General features: G+C 40.2%; 1 protein-coding gene across 3 annotated transcripts; it reads left to right on the forward strand.

Annotated features, from left to right (window-relative positions):
* The first annotated feature begins 915 nt into the window (after positions 1 to 915).
* xirp1 (xin actin binding repeat containing 1) lies at positions 916 to 15,594 on the forward strand. 3 transcript variants are annotated; one of them, XM_051070153.1, is made up of 9 exons: positions 916 to 1,028; positions 1,581 to 1,723; positions 1,986 to 2,040; positions 2,142 to 2,447; positions 3,076 to 3,154; positions 6,780 to 6,931; positions 7,168 to 7,203; positions 8,402 to 12,865; positions 13,299 to 13,683. In XM_051070153.1, the coding sequence occupies exons 2-9, from the start codon at positions 1,599 to 1,601 to the stop codon at positions 13,299 to 13,301; spliced, it is 5,220 nt and encodes a 1,739-aa protein (XP_050926110.1). In that variant the 5' UTR covers positions 916 to 1,028; positions 1,581 to 1,598; the 3' UTR covers positions 13,302 to 13,683. The 3 variants fall into 3 exon arrangements, with proteins under 3 accessions (XP_050926110.1, XP_050926111.1, XP_018532998.1); XM_051070154.1 differs by adding an exon at positions 14,120 to 15,594 and having other exon boundaries at positions 919 to 1,028; positions 8,402 to 14,068; XM_018677482.2 differs by having other exon boundaries at positions 977 to 1,052.
* The last annotated feature ends 1,184 nt before the right edge of the window (positions 15,595 to 16,778 follow it).

Below are 16,778 nucleotides of genomic sequence, written 5' to 3' on the forward strand. Positions count from 1 at the left end.
CATATAACCACAGATGAATACAGACCTTGTGGCTCTGAACTGATATCACAGTAGAGCTGTTTTATAGAGTGTAGGTGAGTTTTTCAGTGGTATAATAATAATAATGAGCAAAGAATAATAAGAGTTGGAGGATCCCATCAGAAAAAGGGGCATAACAAACAGGGTGGCATTAGTATTTTGGGACAAAATATCACATAACCATCTAAAACATCAGGTATCAAACCAGTCTTTAACTCTGATTTGAACCTGGATTAAAGGAAAGTGTAATGTGCAGCACAAAATGTTGCACACTAGTAAATCTTAAAGACAGTTAATGGTTACCTCATGTTTCCTGTGTTCCAGAAAAGTAAAATATAAAGTTCCCTTTGATTTATTGGTGTATAAACTTCATGTGCCAATACTGGCAGAATTTAAACTCACTGTCTGACACCAGCAGACTGTAATCATCAACAGGAATGAGCACTACATGAATCATCAGCTTTTCTGTACTTTGGTAAAGTCCTGTATCGGCAGAATAGCAATAGCAACTTTAACAAATCTAAGCACATAAATGAAAAATGGCATGTGTGGTGAATGAGTGTGACTTCTGCTGCAGTAAAAAGTGACTATAGTAAGCATGTGAGGTGCAGATAAAATGCTCCTGCTCTGAGCTTTGGCATGAGATCCAGTAATGCCAGGCATTTCAACACCGACATCTGACTGGACCAGCTGTCATAGTACACACAGGTCTGCTCTCTGGATTCTCTGCATTTTTTTTTGAATGTCCTATTCTGTCATCACTGTCACTGGTACTTAAATATAGAATACAACAAATTTCATGAATTGACAGAGAGAGAAAATGTATTTTGTGAGAAATCTTGTGTAGTTTTGTGTTTTATTGCTATATCAGAGAAATTTTCCAGGGGATCTGATTACATCCGGAAGCTGTGAATCACAAGGTGTTAAAGGACTTTGGTCTCTAGAAATTGCTGTGTCTTGTGAGAGATGCTTCTAAACCACAAGTCAGCCAGAAAGACAGATATGCACAGGTGACTTCTTTTTCTTCTCTTCAGGTATGGGGTGGAATATTATTTTAATCTTTTCAAACATTACAGCATAAAGCCTACTTGCAATGATAATATTGTAACTGTGCTATGCTTTGTAACTGTAAGTTCTTCATGTTTTAATTTATTGGATATGAATCAGAATATAAATTTCTCAGTTTGAAATTTAGATTTGTAACTTTTATTCCTTATTTTTGAGATAATGGCATATCATATGGAAACACTATAAAATACATATTTGTGATACAATAGCACACAGTCATAGTGAGGTGTAAATTTGGGTTTGGTGTCCAAATGCAAAGTTCATAAACATTAACAGAGTCATATGACTGTCAATGTGAGAATCTGTTATATAATAACTCAAATGAAGTCAAACTGCTGCTGTATGCTTGAATTCAAGCATGAAAGATAAATGAAGAAAGAATTTATGGATCTCATCTTTTCTGCTTTAAATATAACAATATGTTGTTATGAGTTCTATGATCAAGGAACAGAAACATATTTGTGATCAAGTGATTTAAAACGTCCTCATTTCAGCTGTTAGAGGGAACAAGTATGGAGGCATTTGGCCTGAGGAGGACCCAGTCCCTGAAGAGTCTTTCTGGGGTTCAGGAGAGGTCATGGGTCATGACAACTCCAACTCACTGGAACAGGAAGTCTGTGTCTCAGCTGGTGCAACAGTAAGTTCTACACAATACATGTATGCACATTCATATACCGTGTTATTTACCTTTACAGGCAAAGGTGACTGAGTATGCTCAGGTGTCCTGCCTCATCCTGCTTCACATTCATTCATCTACACACACTGGGAGCTTACTGTCTTCCTCTGGTAGCCAATGAGGAATGATTAGTTTCTCATTCTCATGTCTCACAAATTCCCAGCTGATTCTTGGGTTCAAAGGATTATTATTTATAAATTTGCCCATAAATGTGTTCAAACAGTTACCAAAGCTGTGCCGACCCCAGGAGTATTGAAAAAGTGGAGCCTAAACTCAAGGTAGTGCATCTTTTCTTTTTCTCATCATGACTCATAATATGGCAGCCATTAAAACAACAACACTGTCCAAAAACACATGAAAATCAACTGCTGCCTTCCAGGTGTCAGAGAGCTGTGTGGATGTTCAGTGGAGGAGGACAGAGGGCAGGGAGAGTGTGGCGCTTTGGGGATCAGGAAGAAGCTCTAATCTGTCCAGGAGTCGCTCCATGGACTCCCTCCCACAGAGAGAATCCTCAGGCACCAGAGCTCTGTGCGCCCTGTTCGAGTCCAAGGCCACCCTGCAGCAGAGCTTCCTCAGCAGCTCTCAGCTGAACGTGAGGTCTGGTGCTGGCAGCAAAACAGGGAGAGACTGCCCCCTGCAGGACTGGAGGACTTATAACACTCTGTTAAAGGACTCCACTGCTCAGGTATGGACGTTACCTACATGAGCGTTGTTCCATTTGTTCAAAAATGACAAAAAAGTGTATCCTATATCGAACTGCACTGGTGATACTGAGTGAGATTCGGCACTTTACATCCTAGTGTCACAGCAGTCAAGCAGCCCCAGAAAGGCAAATTAGTTACAGGTAATGTTGACAACATTATCTAAAGTAACACGGCTCAGTCAGATGCTAACAGGAATTTAGTGACTGGTGTACAGTTGAAGAATCAGGCCTGTATTTTGCCAGCTGGCAGTAGAGCTGAACTGGTGCTGGTCCTGGCATGCAACAACCCACAGCTCAGGTTAACACCTCATGGAAACAGATAGTAATAAAACACCAATTCCTTCACCTCCTGACAAAAACACAGCCCTCTGAAATCTGAAGCCACACTGGCACTACATTTGTTTTTAAAGGAATAGTTCAACATTTTGAGAGATTAGATGATTAATACGACTCCCTTGTCTACTCTTAACACCTGCAGCCAGCAGGTGGTTTGCTTAGCTTAGCATTAGCAAACTGGAGGCAGCCTGGCTATGTCCACTAGAAACTGTACAAACACCACAAACACTGTATAATAACTGTCTTTATGACTCTATATGTTGTTGATACACAGGGAACCTCCCAGGGGGAAGGACAAAAGGCCATGAATGGGCTCCAAGAGTCTTACGACAGAACGTCCAGATACTCACACGGTGAGCAGCAGTGCTGAATATCATGTTTACGGTCACTGAGATCTGATAGGGCAGATGAGATTAGTGCCAGGGTTCCCTCAAAGATGTGAGGTCACTGTTTTATTTTGGTGACTCAGTTCACAATCAGTAATACTCACTTCATTGGACTGTTAAAAAACAAAGATATTAGAAAATGAAGCCCATTCAGCCATTTAATGTTTGTAGTCCTGACAGTTCTTTGTTTCTCCTGGGTTACTAAGTAGTTGTTATATTCTGAGACTTGAGTGTTGACTTTTTCAACAGCATATGTCAAAAATGTGCTTAAGCATCCTTACACATCCTATATATCACATGAATCTATATTAAGTTCCCACAGAGCAAAACATATTTAAATGTCACCATGTGAATCCTGACAGAGCTGGGTAAACAGTTACCCTTGTATTCTTTGACCCTGGAGGTTGTAAGGAAACAGCTAAATAAAGACAAGGATGTAGCAGCGTAAATACATAACTATGTGTTTGGGACACATGCTTAAGATAGGAGTGAGGCTGTCGCTGACGGCTCTGACTGTGACGCAGACCTTGGCCCTCTGAGCCCGTACCTCTCTGTGTCCTGGAACTGATATTGCTCCAGTATATTGATGCTTTGACCCTGTGATGTGTCTGGTATGCGTAAGGGACAGACTGGAATGTGAGTGGACATCTATAGTGTCTGCTGCTAGAGTTTCTAAGGAAATCATAGTGTACTAAAAATTTCAGCAGTCAATTACATTTTAAACAGTAGAAAATTATCTGATGGTCTAGCAGAATATATGACAATACTAGTATGAAATAGTTTTCATAAGAGCCTTATCAATTTACCAAATTACCAAAATAGGACCTTTAGTGTGCTCCTGTATGTCTTTTTTTTGTGCCCACTGAACCCCCACTGACACACATACTGTAGGTCCCACCCAGTGCCCGTTATAGTTGGTGACAATGTAGCTATGGGAATGGGAGGTGGAGGGGTGTCCCAGTCCCTCAGTGACTAACAGAGGTGATTGACTCAGCTGAGCAGCAGCAGCAGCCGCCAGCCCACCCTCCCAAAATAGCCAAAGTCTTCCACTGGGGCAGGGGGCTCTGATAAAAATCAGCTGTTACCGAGGCCACAGGACTAGAAAGAGTTCAGTCACAGAGAACTGAGAGGCAGAGAGGAGACAGGCTGTATCACACATCACAGAGGCCTTGAGAGTCAGCTATCCAACACAGCAGAGATACACAGGGAAGAGACTGAGAACGACGCTGGATGGTATTTTAGTGAGTATCAGGAGCTTTAACATTATGTATGAATGAGACTACTATATAGCATTGTTTTGTATTACAGTATTGTCAAATTAGATTCTTTAGATAAGCAGTGAATAATGAATGTGTCATGGATGTTCTTTACTTATATTTCAGCAAAATAATTTTTTTTTTCCAAAATGAATTACGAGGATAAAAGCTTAGAATAAACAATCTACTACTAGATAAGTCTACTACTAATTATTACTTTAATTACGGATTAATCATTTGGTCTAAAAACAAAACAACAAAAGAAAAAAAAATACCCAAAGAGATGACAAGGAAAAGCAGTAAATCTTATCATTTAAGATGCTGGAACCAGAGAACAGTTAATATTTTTCACAGTTTTTTCTTGAAAAATTAGTGAAATGATTAATTGACCATCAAAGTTCTTGCCAATTATCTTTTTGTCAACTGACTAATCAACTGATCATCGAACTTCTAAAATAATTACTGACAAAAATGAAACAAAGATGATCCAGATGCTGTCCATTTTGCCCCTAGTTTTGAGTGATAACAGAGCTATATAGGGTCACAAATTCAAGTGTTGTGACTATGTCACTGACATTTTCGTTAAGTCGTAAGTGGCTATCAATTTTCAGTTTGCTATCCTTAGAAATGAGAGAACAGGATCACTCAGTTGTTGGCTTTCCTTGCTTCTACCATCAAAAAATGATTCTGCACTAAATAAGTCAGAGGCAGCATATCAGTTATAAGAATGAATATTGCTTTCATTGTGTGATGGTGTGTGCTCTTTGGGGGGTCTGAGGCCCTCCAGTATGAGCTACTCTTTGGTATGCAGGTTTTCATTACAGTCTGTGAATGTGGCTACAATCGGCAACAGCTGATGGTGGTGAAGGTGGTGGTGGTGAAGAACAAATACCAATGGCATTTCACCATCATTTGTACAGCTGCCAGCAGCCGCAAAATGCCCTCACATTACTGTGCCGCTAATAGCTCCTCTTCATTCCTGGAGAATTAACGCAGATCAAACAGATGTCAGATAGTAAAAATAATTGTCTTTGATTCACTTTTGATTTGGTAACAACTGGATTTTTATAAATCAGAGCAAGCTATTGATACTATTGTGTGCAATTGTGTGGATGACAAGTGCTGAAGTTGACCTCTCAGTTTAGTGGGTGAGGACACGCCATGGCGCTCAGTTGCCTCATTCTGTCTGCTCACCCATCTATGCAAAATGCTTTAAGTCCGGACTCGTGAGAGGCGCCAGCTTGCTGGTCCATCCTTTTGTCCTGTGAGGGCTTAGTGTGTGAAAAGGGGAGGTGTGTTCAAATCTGGCCATTAGTTACAGCTGGATGGCCTGTGCAATACACTGGGCTTTTGACCTCTGGTCATATTGTTCACTGTGCTGTTGTTGTTGAAATATTTTCTGAATCTATCATTTCTACCATATTCTTGACTAAAACAATTCCACACAGTTTCACTGTTTGTTTTAATGATTTTATATCTAGGACAATTGCTTAAAAAAACGTGACTGACTGTATTATAGTAGCAACATTTAGCTGCAGGTTAAGGCTGAGATCATTTCTGTGTTTTTCATGGGGTCAGGCAGTCGCATTCTTTTGGTCAGGAGTTGATGGTTTGATGGCACAGAGTTCGCATAAACAATGTGCAAACAATCTGTGTCACTCCAGCTGAGCTAGCAGTTGTTGTTTTCTCTCTCTCTCTCTCTCTCTCTCTCTCTCTCTCTCTCTCTCTCTCTCTCTCTCTCTCTCTCTTCTTGGGCATCATGGTCAGTCAATGGCATGCAGTTTGGTGTAGGTCCCAGGCAGCAGGCAGGCTGTATGAGCCTATTTGTCTCGTCAGCTCCCAGGATGAAAGTGTTCGTAAACTGACTTGTTTGTTACAATGTTTCTCTTCAGAGCAATAAATCATATGTAAGTTCATTTATGTAAGTCCACCAAGCTACTCAAGCTACTCTACTTAGGATGCCATACTGTAGGCCTGGAGGAACATGAATTGTTTCCACTAGTTAAGAGGGAGCTAAAACAGTGATAAGAAAGGTTCCAACATCACTATAAATACACACACTATGAACATCACTATAAATACACAGACACACACACACACATGCAGTGTTATCATTTAACCTGTTGCCAGCACTAGACCTTCTGCTTTGCTTATTTTAGGATACAGCAATATCTCTGTCCTACTTTTAAAAGTGTGTTTCAATGAATCTACACAAGCAAATACATACAATCAAAAGATTATTTTACTACAGTTATTATTGTCCCATTGAGCAAATCAAAGTATTTATGATTAAATTATATATTTTTATTAGATTTAATTTGTCTGTTTTATTACAGGTGATAAAATTAGTTCATCACTGACTAAGGGGGGCTCTCCAACCAGACTAGCCAGAGACAGGATATCTACTTCCTCTTCAGTGAGAGACAGATCAGCTCTCTATCTGTCAAGAGCAGCAGCTATCGACACCACAGGAGGCTCAACACAACCAGTAAGTTCCTGAAATGCCTCTCATTCCTCCCCATACGCTGAGGTCAAGGGCTTCAGCAGGGAATGACCACAATGCTCTGTCACAATAGGAGCGACTCAACATTTTACACTCAGTCTATTGCATACTTTGAATGTATAGCACATGTGCTGGATGGTGCTCATATATATTTCTGGACAAAATAGTGCAACTTACTCATGACCCAAACTGATCTAAATCACATCTTTGTTGTTCAACAGGGATTCATTGGTATTCCAGCAGCGAGGTCTAAAAAGGTAGTGTATTGTACTGTTTTTCATCCCTTACAAAAGTGTGGTTTGTTAAATGTGTGCTGTGGTAGTTCACTAACTTTTACTTGCTGACACTGCCAGTGTTAACCTATACTCAGCAAGCACTATAGCAGTGGCATTTACATTAAAATGACATTAACATTTTAAAAGTTCTGAACAGCTTAGATGCTTTGTGTACAATATTCTTTTACCATGGTCACAGCATTAAAGTTAACAGTTATTAATGATATACTGCAGACTATATAAATCATTACATTAAATCTTGCATTAATTTCTTCATAAGAAGACAACATTGTTTTTTGAAATAGTAAGGCTTTAACTTAATGATGATTATTAGTGTTGACTTTGACTTTTAACCTTGCTATAATCTGTAGTATTATATCAACCACTGATCATATAACCAGCTATAAATGAAAGTGGTCACTCTCAGTGATGACCCTACTGAGAATTATCACAGGACTCTGCAGTTCCCCTCAGCTGCAAAAAAAAAAAAAAAAAAAAAAAAAAAAAAGCTTTTATATGCTACCTGTCCAACACAAAATGGCAAACGCACAAAATAGCAGCTATCTGGTGAACAGTGGAGCATTTAGCAGCTAAAGAGCTTATTTTGTTGGCAGAGAACAAACCAGAACAGAGTGAATATTAGACTTAAAATATTCAGGCTGACCAACTCCAAATGAATGTTAATGCTGCTCAATATCCATCTGTTCAAGTTTTACATATTAAAAACACGATACATTACTACAGGTTTAAATGAACGACTAAATTAATCCACCCATTACTATTAAAATCATTTTCAATCATTTGTCCTAGAGTCCATAGCCAATGCAAAACATATTAACCTGCCAAATACTTAAAATTTGAACTATATGCACCACAAGATTTATATTTCCAGGGTATTTCTGTAGAGAAAAAAGAGGCTGGGCTTAAGTTAATAAAGTAAATCACAACACCCACAGTATAGGCAGGGTGCCTGGCTGATGTCTGCCTACTAACTGCTATGAAGTGTTTTGTTAACCCTGGTGTGACAGAGGATGGTTTGCAGTGAAAAACATCAAGCGAGCATAGAGAAAGGTAAAGTATGGCTTCACTTTCCAAATGCATGCCATTCTATTATTTGCATGTACCTTCACTAATACTGTTTTTGATGACAATATGACTCCCGTCTCTTTTTCATTTCAAGATGGCTAACGCAGCCAGGAAAATCACAGTTTCACAGTCCTCTCATGATGAAGATGACCTGCCTCCCCCACCACCTCCTCCTGTACCACCCAGACCCTTAGACTATGAAGGACCTCCAGTTTTAAGTAGCCTCCCTGTCCCTCCACCTAGAGAAACCTTCTCCACGTTCTACCAGCAACGACAGAAGAATGAACTCAAGAGGCTCTTTAAACACATACACCCAGACCTACGGGCAAGTCTTGATGATGCAGTGGATGATGAGATAATGAAGGCAGTGCAGTCAGAGAGCGCTCAGGCAGCAGACGCAGCTTATCAGGGGGAAGTGCAGTCCATGAGGTGGATTTTTGAGAACTGGACTCTGGACAATATTGGGGATCCTCATGCAACCAAGAAACTGCTAGATGATGAGGAGTTAAAAGGTGGAGACGTCAGAGGCACATCCTCTGTGTTTGAGCACATTGACAGCACCCGACAAATGTCTACTAAAAGACAGACTTCTGTCAAAGGTGATGTGAGAACATCCACATGGTTGTTTGAAACTCAAAACTTAGATTCTCTAAATAAATCAAAAAGAGAAGAAGGTGAACTGGTCGAGGCAGTGCTGAAAGAACCCATCCAGCAAGGAGATGTGAGAGGGACTCGGCTGCTTTTTGAGTCTAAAACACTGGGTGACTTGGGACGTTGCAACTCCATAGAAGACCATAGCTTCCTGAAACTGAGATCTGAGGTCCAGGAGCAGAAAGGAGACGTCCAGAAGACTGTGAAACTCTTCCAGGCAGAACCTTGCTGTGCCATCAGAGACAACAGCGGCAATATCCATGAAATTAAATCCATTTGCAGGGAAGAGATCAACAGCAACAATATCAGTACTGCCCGTTGGCTTTTTGAAACCCAGCCTTTGGACCTGATTAACAAGGGAACTGATGGAGTGAAAATCATTCGGGGTATATCACTGGAAGAGGGCCACAGAGGAGGAGTTGATCAAAAGAGGTGGATGTTTGAAACTCAGCCATTTGACACAATACAGGAGGTCATTGGAGTAGACAAGTTTGAAGGAATGGGGGCTGAATGCAGAGGAGAGGCAGATGTTGTCAACAAAAGGAAGTTTTTTGAGATGCAACCTTTGGCATCTCCGAAAGGAGATTCAACAGAAAAGTCCTTGGAAAAAGAAGAAATAATTGGAGGGGATGTAAAGACTTCTCTGTGGCTGTTTGAAACTCAACCAATGGAGACTCTTGGTGATACCTATGAAGTTGGGCATCTGGAGAAAATTACCCTTTCAGCCGATGAACAAGGAGAAGTAAAAGGCAGAAAGCAAATGTTTGAGAGCTGCAGTATTAAAAAGAGCACCTCATTCAAAGAAAAGGAGATTGAAAAAGGTGATGTTAAGGGATTCAAACATCTCTTTGAAACAATTCCTTTGAGCAAAATTGCTCATTCTGACGAGGAGATAATTGAGAAGGAAAATGCCATCTCAGCAGGAAACGTACAAGGTAACAAAGCAATGTTTGAGACGACTCCTTTATATGCAATAAAGGACAGCTCTGGAAACCTCCATAAGGTCACAACAGTCAGCCGAGAAGAATTCATCAAAGGGAAGGTCCAAAACTACAAGTGGATGTTTGAGACCAAACCTTTAGATGAGCTTACAGAGGGAAAAGGAAATGTTGAGGTAATCAAAGGCATCACCAGACAGGAGAATACAATGGGAGATGTCAAGATGGCAAAGTGGCTTTTTGAAACTCAGACAATAGATGGGATCCATTCCAAGTTCAACAAGACAGAGCAAAATGCTTCTGTAGAAGAGGAGTCTCGCAAAGGTGATGTCAAGACTTGTAAATGGTTATTTGAGACACAACCAATGGACATTTTGTATGACAAATCAGAAAAAGTGAAAGATAAAGAAGCCATTGACAACACCAATGTCAAGTCCATTACTTGGCTGTTTGAATCACAGCCTCTCGACAGCATCAAAGATGGTGAGGAGTACAATTTGAAGCTCTGCAGCACCATACAGGATTATGTCAAATCAGAGGTTGGTGTTCAAACAGTCAAACATCTTTTTGAAACAGAAACCTTGGACAGAATAAGAAAGGATGCAAATTCAGAACAAGACATGAGATGTGTCAGCCAGGTCAACTTTCAGTCAGGAGATGTCTCACGAGTCAAAGAACTTTTTGAATCCCAGTCCCTTGATGAAATTGGATCTGAAATGGTGACAACATCTGATGAACAGAGCCAAGGTGAACACATTGAAAAAGGTTCAGTACATAAATTTACTTGGATGTTTGAGAACTGTCCCATGAACCTGATCAATAAGGAAAATGATGATGCAAAAATTCAGAAAGTGGGCGCTGCTGAGAGTGGTGACATCCAGAACAAAAAGTTTATATTTGAAACCTCCTCACTGGACAAAATCCATGACGAACCCCTGCAGCAGAATTTAGTCTCTGTGGAACAGCCTGTGAGCAATGTAGATGTGAAATCAAGCACCATGATGTTTGAGTCCCTGCCACTCTATGCCATCAGAGACAAAGAGGGGCAGTTTCATGAGGTGACAACTGTGAAAAAAGAGGAGGTAATGAGTGGTGACGTAAGAGGAGCAAGATGGATGTTTGAAACAAAACCACTTGATGCCATCAAGGCAGATAATGAAGTTTATGTGATCCGAGCTGTCACCCAAGAAGATGTTGAAAAAGGAGATGTTAAATCAGCCAGATGGAAGTTTGAGACGCAACCCTTGGACTCCCTTACCAACCGAGAGGAGCCCTCTGTCAGGGTTACTGAAGAGTTTGGAAGCAGTAATGTGCAGCTCAGTAAACAGATATTTGAATCTGAGCAGTCATGCAAGAAGTTTGTGCGAATGGTTAGTGTCACTGATGTCCAGCATGGTGATGTCAGGACCTCTACCTGGCTCTTTGAGAATCAAACAATTGACAGTCTGAAAGGGGAACCTGAGGAGAAAGGTCTGGTAAAAACAGTCCATAGGGAAGATAGCCAGAAAGGAGATGTAAAACGCTGCACTTGGCTGTTTGAATCTCAGCCACTGGACAAGATCAAGGAGCCTGAAGATACATCAAAACAGGGTGTTGAGGAAGAGATACCAAAAGCTGATGTGAAGTGCACTACCTGGCTCTTTGAGACCACACCACTAGACAAAATCACTGCCAGCAGTGTTGCTGACACCTTGTCATATCTATACCAAATGTCTTTTGTTCACTCAAGTGGAATCATCATAGAAGCAAATGAGAGTAGAAATGTTAACATGGCCAAATATCAACTTGAAAGAAATGAAGGTGTGCAAATCCAGAAAGAAGAGGTTGTTGGTGGTAACATCAGGAACATCATGTTACAACTCTTACTTAAACCAACCCTAAAGCCGGAAGTTACTCTTCTTAGAGAGGTGGAGAAGGGTAAAATGAACACCACAGTAGTCGAACTTCCAGTCTACCAGTCAGCCACAACTATCAACCTTGAGAGGGATCAGAGGATACAAAACATTGTTCAGATGACTGATGAATTGTTTGTTCAAGATAGGGCTTTGAAAAAAGGAATCATAATGCAAGAGACTGCAGGGGGACAAGCAGAGATGTCAGTTTATTCACTCATCTGCAATTATGAAACCAAAAGTGAGAGTCAAGTCATAGAGAGGGGAGATGTGAAGTCAGCAATTGGAAATCTGTTAGCTACTGCCAGTAGTCAGAGGACTGCAGCATCATGTAGAGTGGATGAGAATGAAAAGGGAAATGTGAACTTGTATAAAAGTTGCATTGAGAAAGGAGATCTGCACTACCTGAAGAGTCTTCATACAGAGTTATCAGGGGATGAAGCTGATGACAGCCTTGTTGCTAAAGAACAGATTGAAATAGTTCAGGGGGATGTGAAAGAAGCAAAGAGAAGTCTATGCCTGCAGAAAGATCAGGTACAGCGAAGTATTTCTGATGTTTTGCCAGGAGATGTACAGAATACCAAAAAAGTTTTTTCATCAGAGTGCTCTTTCAGTGTTGAAAACTGTGTTCCAAAGGAAGAAATAATCCCTGGGGATGTCTTATCAGCAAAGCAACAACTTGCAGTAAAGCAACCTGTCATGGTAGAAAAAGAGGAAATTGTGGCTGGGGACATAAAGGCAACAATGCAGTCATTAGAACGTGCAAAGCAACAGAGCATGTGTGTGGAGCGGGAGATCATTCAACCTGGAACAATCTATGACATGAATTTGTCAGCCCAAGCTCCTGATACAGAAGGAAGCCCAGCACAAAAAGAAGTCATTATATCTGGAGATGTGAAAGCAGCTAAGAAGTCCCTTGAAATGGCTAAGCAGCAAAGCATGCAAGTGGAACGTGAAGTCATTGTTCCTGGAAAAATATACAACCTTAATGTCTCGGCACAAGAGGAAAGCTCAGCAGTGACGCAGTCGACATGTTCATCTTCCTCCAGATGCCAGCAAATCAGGACTTATCCAAAGGTCAGTGATGCACTGAGAGATCAGGAAAGCCATGTTTCCCTTGAGGCTTGTCAACCAAGAGCAGTTGTAGTCAGTAACTGTGCACCAGAATCACTGCCACCTTTTGTAAGTTATGAGTGTAATGGCCAGACAACAGAAGATGAGACAGAAGAAGTTATCAGAGGAGATGTGAAGGCAACTATTAGGTCTCTGCAGAGTGCAGCGACAGAGCAGAAGCTCCTAGATAAAGAAGATATTGTCAGAGGTAATGTTCAACTGGCTCTGCAATCTCTTGAGAAATCTAGTGTAAATGTATCCAAAGGAGACTATAAAGCTGCAATGATATACAGAAACTCAGGCAGGGTTTGTTCAGGGAGGAGCAAGACTGTTCACAAGCAGTGTGTTGTGGTGTCTATGCCTCCATCTGACACAAAATTATCTCCTTCAATTTCAGTAACCTCTGAAGGACAACCATCAGTTACAACACAGAATTCAACAACCAACCCTGTAGCAAATGGAAACTCAAAATCATCCAGCTCCGAGAGTGTAACTCCACCTCCAATCCCTCAAAAGATTAGAGAGAAACTACAGGAGCCGAAGCCAGCTTTACCACCAAAGCCACAATGGACAAAATCAGTAGTTGTGGAGGAACCAAATAGTTCCCTTGGAAAAAGTGCAGTGATACCTCCAAAACAAAGCAAACAGCTTCTAGTGCCCTCAACAGATAAACTACAAGAAAACACAATCAATAAAGAAACCTTACATGAAACATACAAACAAAGACGTGTTGATGAAACAGTGCAAAATTTAAGTCAAACAAATCAACATCTACCACAGGCTCAAGAAATTAAGAAGAAAAAGAAAACAACACCACTTACAGGGGAAAAATCAGACTGCCAGGTCATGAACAGCACTGTGGAAACGGAGAGAAATGTAATACAGAAAATTAATGCAGCTGAAGAGATTCAGATGTGTATGAAAAATTACTCAGAAGATGGTAAACATGAAATGAGTATGAGCTTGCAGGCTGCTTTACAGAATTTTGAAAGAAAGGAAAGTGAGACTCTGGACAGAAGAGTCCCTTTATTAACCAAAAGGGTAAAAGTAATAAATGATAGTGACAATAGCTATACCAACACAGTCTCTACTCAACAATACAAATCAAATTCTGAACCTCCCAAAAAACAACACCATGAGACTGAAGTGCCAACAGTCAACAGTCAGGTTGATACATGTCATTTACAGCAAAATGACCTCAATGAAATGCATCAGAAGCTTGAAGATAAAGTTGTCCTTAGAGAGAAGAAAGTAAAAGAGACAGAGGATGAGCGGCGGCAGAGACTTTCTGTCCACAAAGAAGAGATCATGAAAGGAAATGTGAAGGCAGCCATGGAAATTTTTGAGAATTTGAGAAAACGTGAGGAACTCAAGGGAATCCTGTCTCAGGTAGAAGAGATAGAGGAAGAAACCACCAGCGCTGACGTTAGCTCCTTGAAGACATTATACGAGAATGTCCCTGCTTGGATGGTTACACCAAGCAGAAATGCTAAGCAAAGTAAAACACAGGAAAAGAAAGTTGAAGTAGAGACACAGGATGATGATTTAGAAAGCATCTCTTCGGTTGAGACTGCATTTGAGGATCTGGAAAAGGCGAGTAAAGAAATAATGAATCTGAAGGAAGAGACTTTAGCTAAGCTTCTTGACATTGAAGAAGCAATTAAAAAGGCTCTGTACTCCGTCTCCAATCTAAAATCTGAGGCTGACATCGCAGGCTTGTCAGGACTATTTGATGAATCTTTAAAATCTGAGCAAAACCTTCAACCTGCCAACAACATCAGGAAAATAAGTATTGTGTCAAGCAAGGCCAAATCAGGTCAAACCCAAGAGATGACTGACGTGAATCTGCAAACACTTTGTGATTCAAGTCCCTTCAAGCAAGAAGTGCCCAGACAAGTGCACAATAAGCCACTCATCAGACAGTCTTCCCAGTCCTCCCCATCGTTCATCTCCATACACTCAGCTGCTAGGAAGCCTGCGAAACAACCAAAGTCACCCATGTCAACATTTAAACCAAAAACAGAGGTTGCAAATAATGATCTGGGACAGGAGTCTCCTGCCGAGTCCTCAAAAAATGGTCACAGTCCTGCACAACGCAAAGTCAGTGTTCTTGAGGTGAAAACTGTTCCAGAGCAGCCTGCAGGAATAATCGGCACAAAGACTGTCAGTGAAACATATGAAGAGACTGATGGCTTCGGCAATGTATTTGTTTCCTCCACGACTTCAACATTTGTAACCAAACAATCTGACACAAAATCATCTGCTCTGTTTGAAGTGGTTGGAAGTCCAACCAGATATGAAGTCATGACATCCCCATTAATGCGGAGATCTGGTTGCCCTTATGAAGATAAAGTGTTCAGCAACGCCAAGGAAGAAGGGACAGTGTTTGTAACATTTAGCCAACCCAAGGAAAAGCATTAAATCAGCCACTTATCAGACAGTGCATTTTCCAGTCCTTTAATTTTAGGAAAACAGTTATTCCATTTGTATTTATCACATTATGTTTTAATGAAAATGTTTTGTAACTGATTATCTAAAATGATTTTAAAAAGTTGACTTTCAATTGAAAAAAGAAAAAAGTGTCTTATAGATTTTATACTTTAACCACATGACAAAGTGTTAAGTTTAGCTTATAGTTGATATTGTATGTTCTATTGTGTAAATTGTGAAATAAATGACAGTTTAAAAAATAATTTTAAAATGTGATTTCTATTCTTTATACTGTGAATTCTATCTGTATTATACTGTGCCTTATTATTATTCCTCAACTTTTAAAATCTTAAGTGAGTTAAATATTGTAAACGATATCCACAACCACTGATGTTACCTACAGTATGAACGTGCTACAGGTAGGTTAGCTCACAGTCACAGACTTGACAAAATGTTCTCCTCCAGAATGATTCTAGCAATAGAAATAAGTATGCTGAAAGGAATAGTTCAACATTATCACTTTTCTGGCAGAGAATTAGATAAGAAGGTCAATACCACAGTGGTGTATAAGCCAGTAGCCAAATAACCTTAGCTTCACACAAACTCAGTCCAAACATGACAAAATTTATCCTACCGGCACCTCTAAAGCTCACTAATTGAAAACCAAACTGTGCAAAAACTGCAATTAATTTTACTGCAGGATGTATGTGCCAGACTATAACTTGAGAGGAACAAGTTACCACGCAGCAAGCATAGTTACTTATTTACAAAATGTCAAACCATTAGAAGACAAAGAAGAAGAAATATCTGAAAATGTGGGAAGAAATACCCCCACCCGAATGATAGCTGTTGCTGTTTGTTTGCATCATGAACCTCTAGCAAAATTAGGAATTGAAGTCTTAAATCTTAAGTAACACATCATGCTACATGCTTATTTCAAACACTGGAGCTGACCATATCCTGGCTGACCAGGAAGAATATGTCCTCCAATATAGACGGATGCAATTTCCAAAAAAAAAACAAACAAAAAAAAACATAACTGTTTCTTTTACATGTTGTATGTATGTCTGGTTCTCCATTTGTACCCATCAAATATGCAAGATGCATGCAAATTGGCCACCTCTGGAGGTGTTTGAAAACTATGTTTATGGACCTAGGCTAAGATAGGCTATAAATCATTGATCTGTGTCTGTACTGCACACACACAGATACAACTAATATCTACATTCTCATCTAAAACATGCATTCCCCCAAAATGTTGGAGTAGTTCTTTATGGAATTTCTTAAATAAATGATTTGTTAGTAATAATGTAAGGGATGATACCCAACAAGTTCTACATCTACGACTGTAATGGAATCACTCTTACCTGAGACTTCTGTTCCTTTACCCTGGAGCTGTTCCTCAGACCCTCACTGTAGCTAGTGTTATTTCAGAAGTCTCATGTAA

Source organism: Lates calcarifer, linkage group LG4 (genome assembly GCF_001640805.2).
Source record: "Lates calcarifer isolate ASB-BC8 linkage group LG4, TLL_Latcal_v3, whole genome shotgun sequence".
Lineage (NCBI taxonomy): Eukaryota > Metazoa > Chordata > Actinopteri > Centropomidae > Lates > Lates calcarifer.

Coding starts and splice junctions, on each gene's coding strand:
- xirp1 (XM_051070154.1), top strand. CDS start 1,599: ATGGAGGCATTTGGCCTGAGGAGGACCCAGTCCCTGAAGAGTCTTTCT. Junction 2,041..2,141: donor AAGTGGAGCCTAAACTCAAG/GTAGTGCATCTT, acceptor GCTGCCTTCCAG/GTGTCAGAGAGCTGTGTGGA. Junction 14,069..14,119: donor TGCCAACAGTCAACAGTCAG/GTTGATACATGT, acceptor ATGCATCAGAAG/CTTGAAGATAAAGTTGTCCT.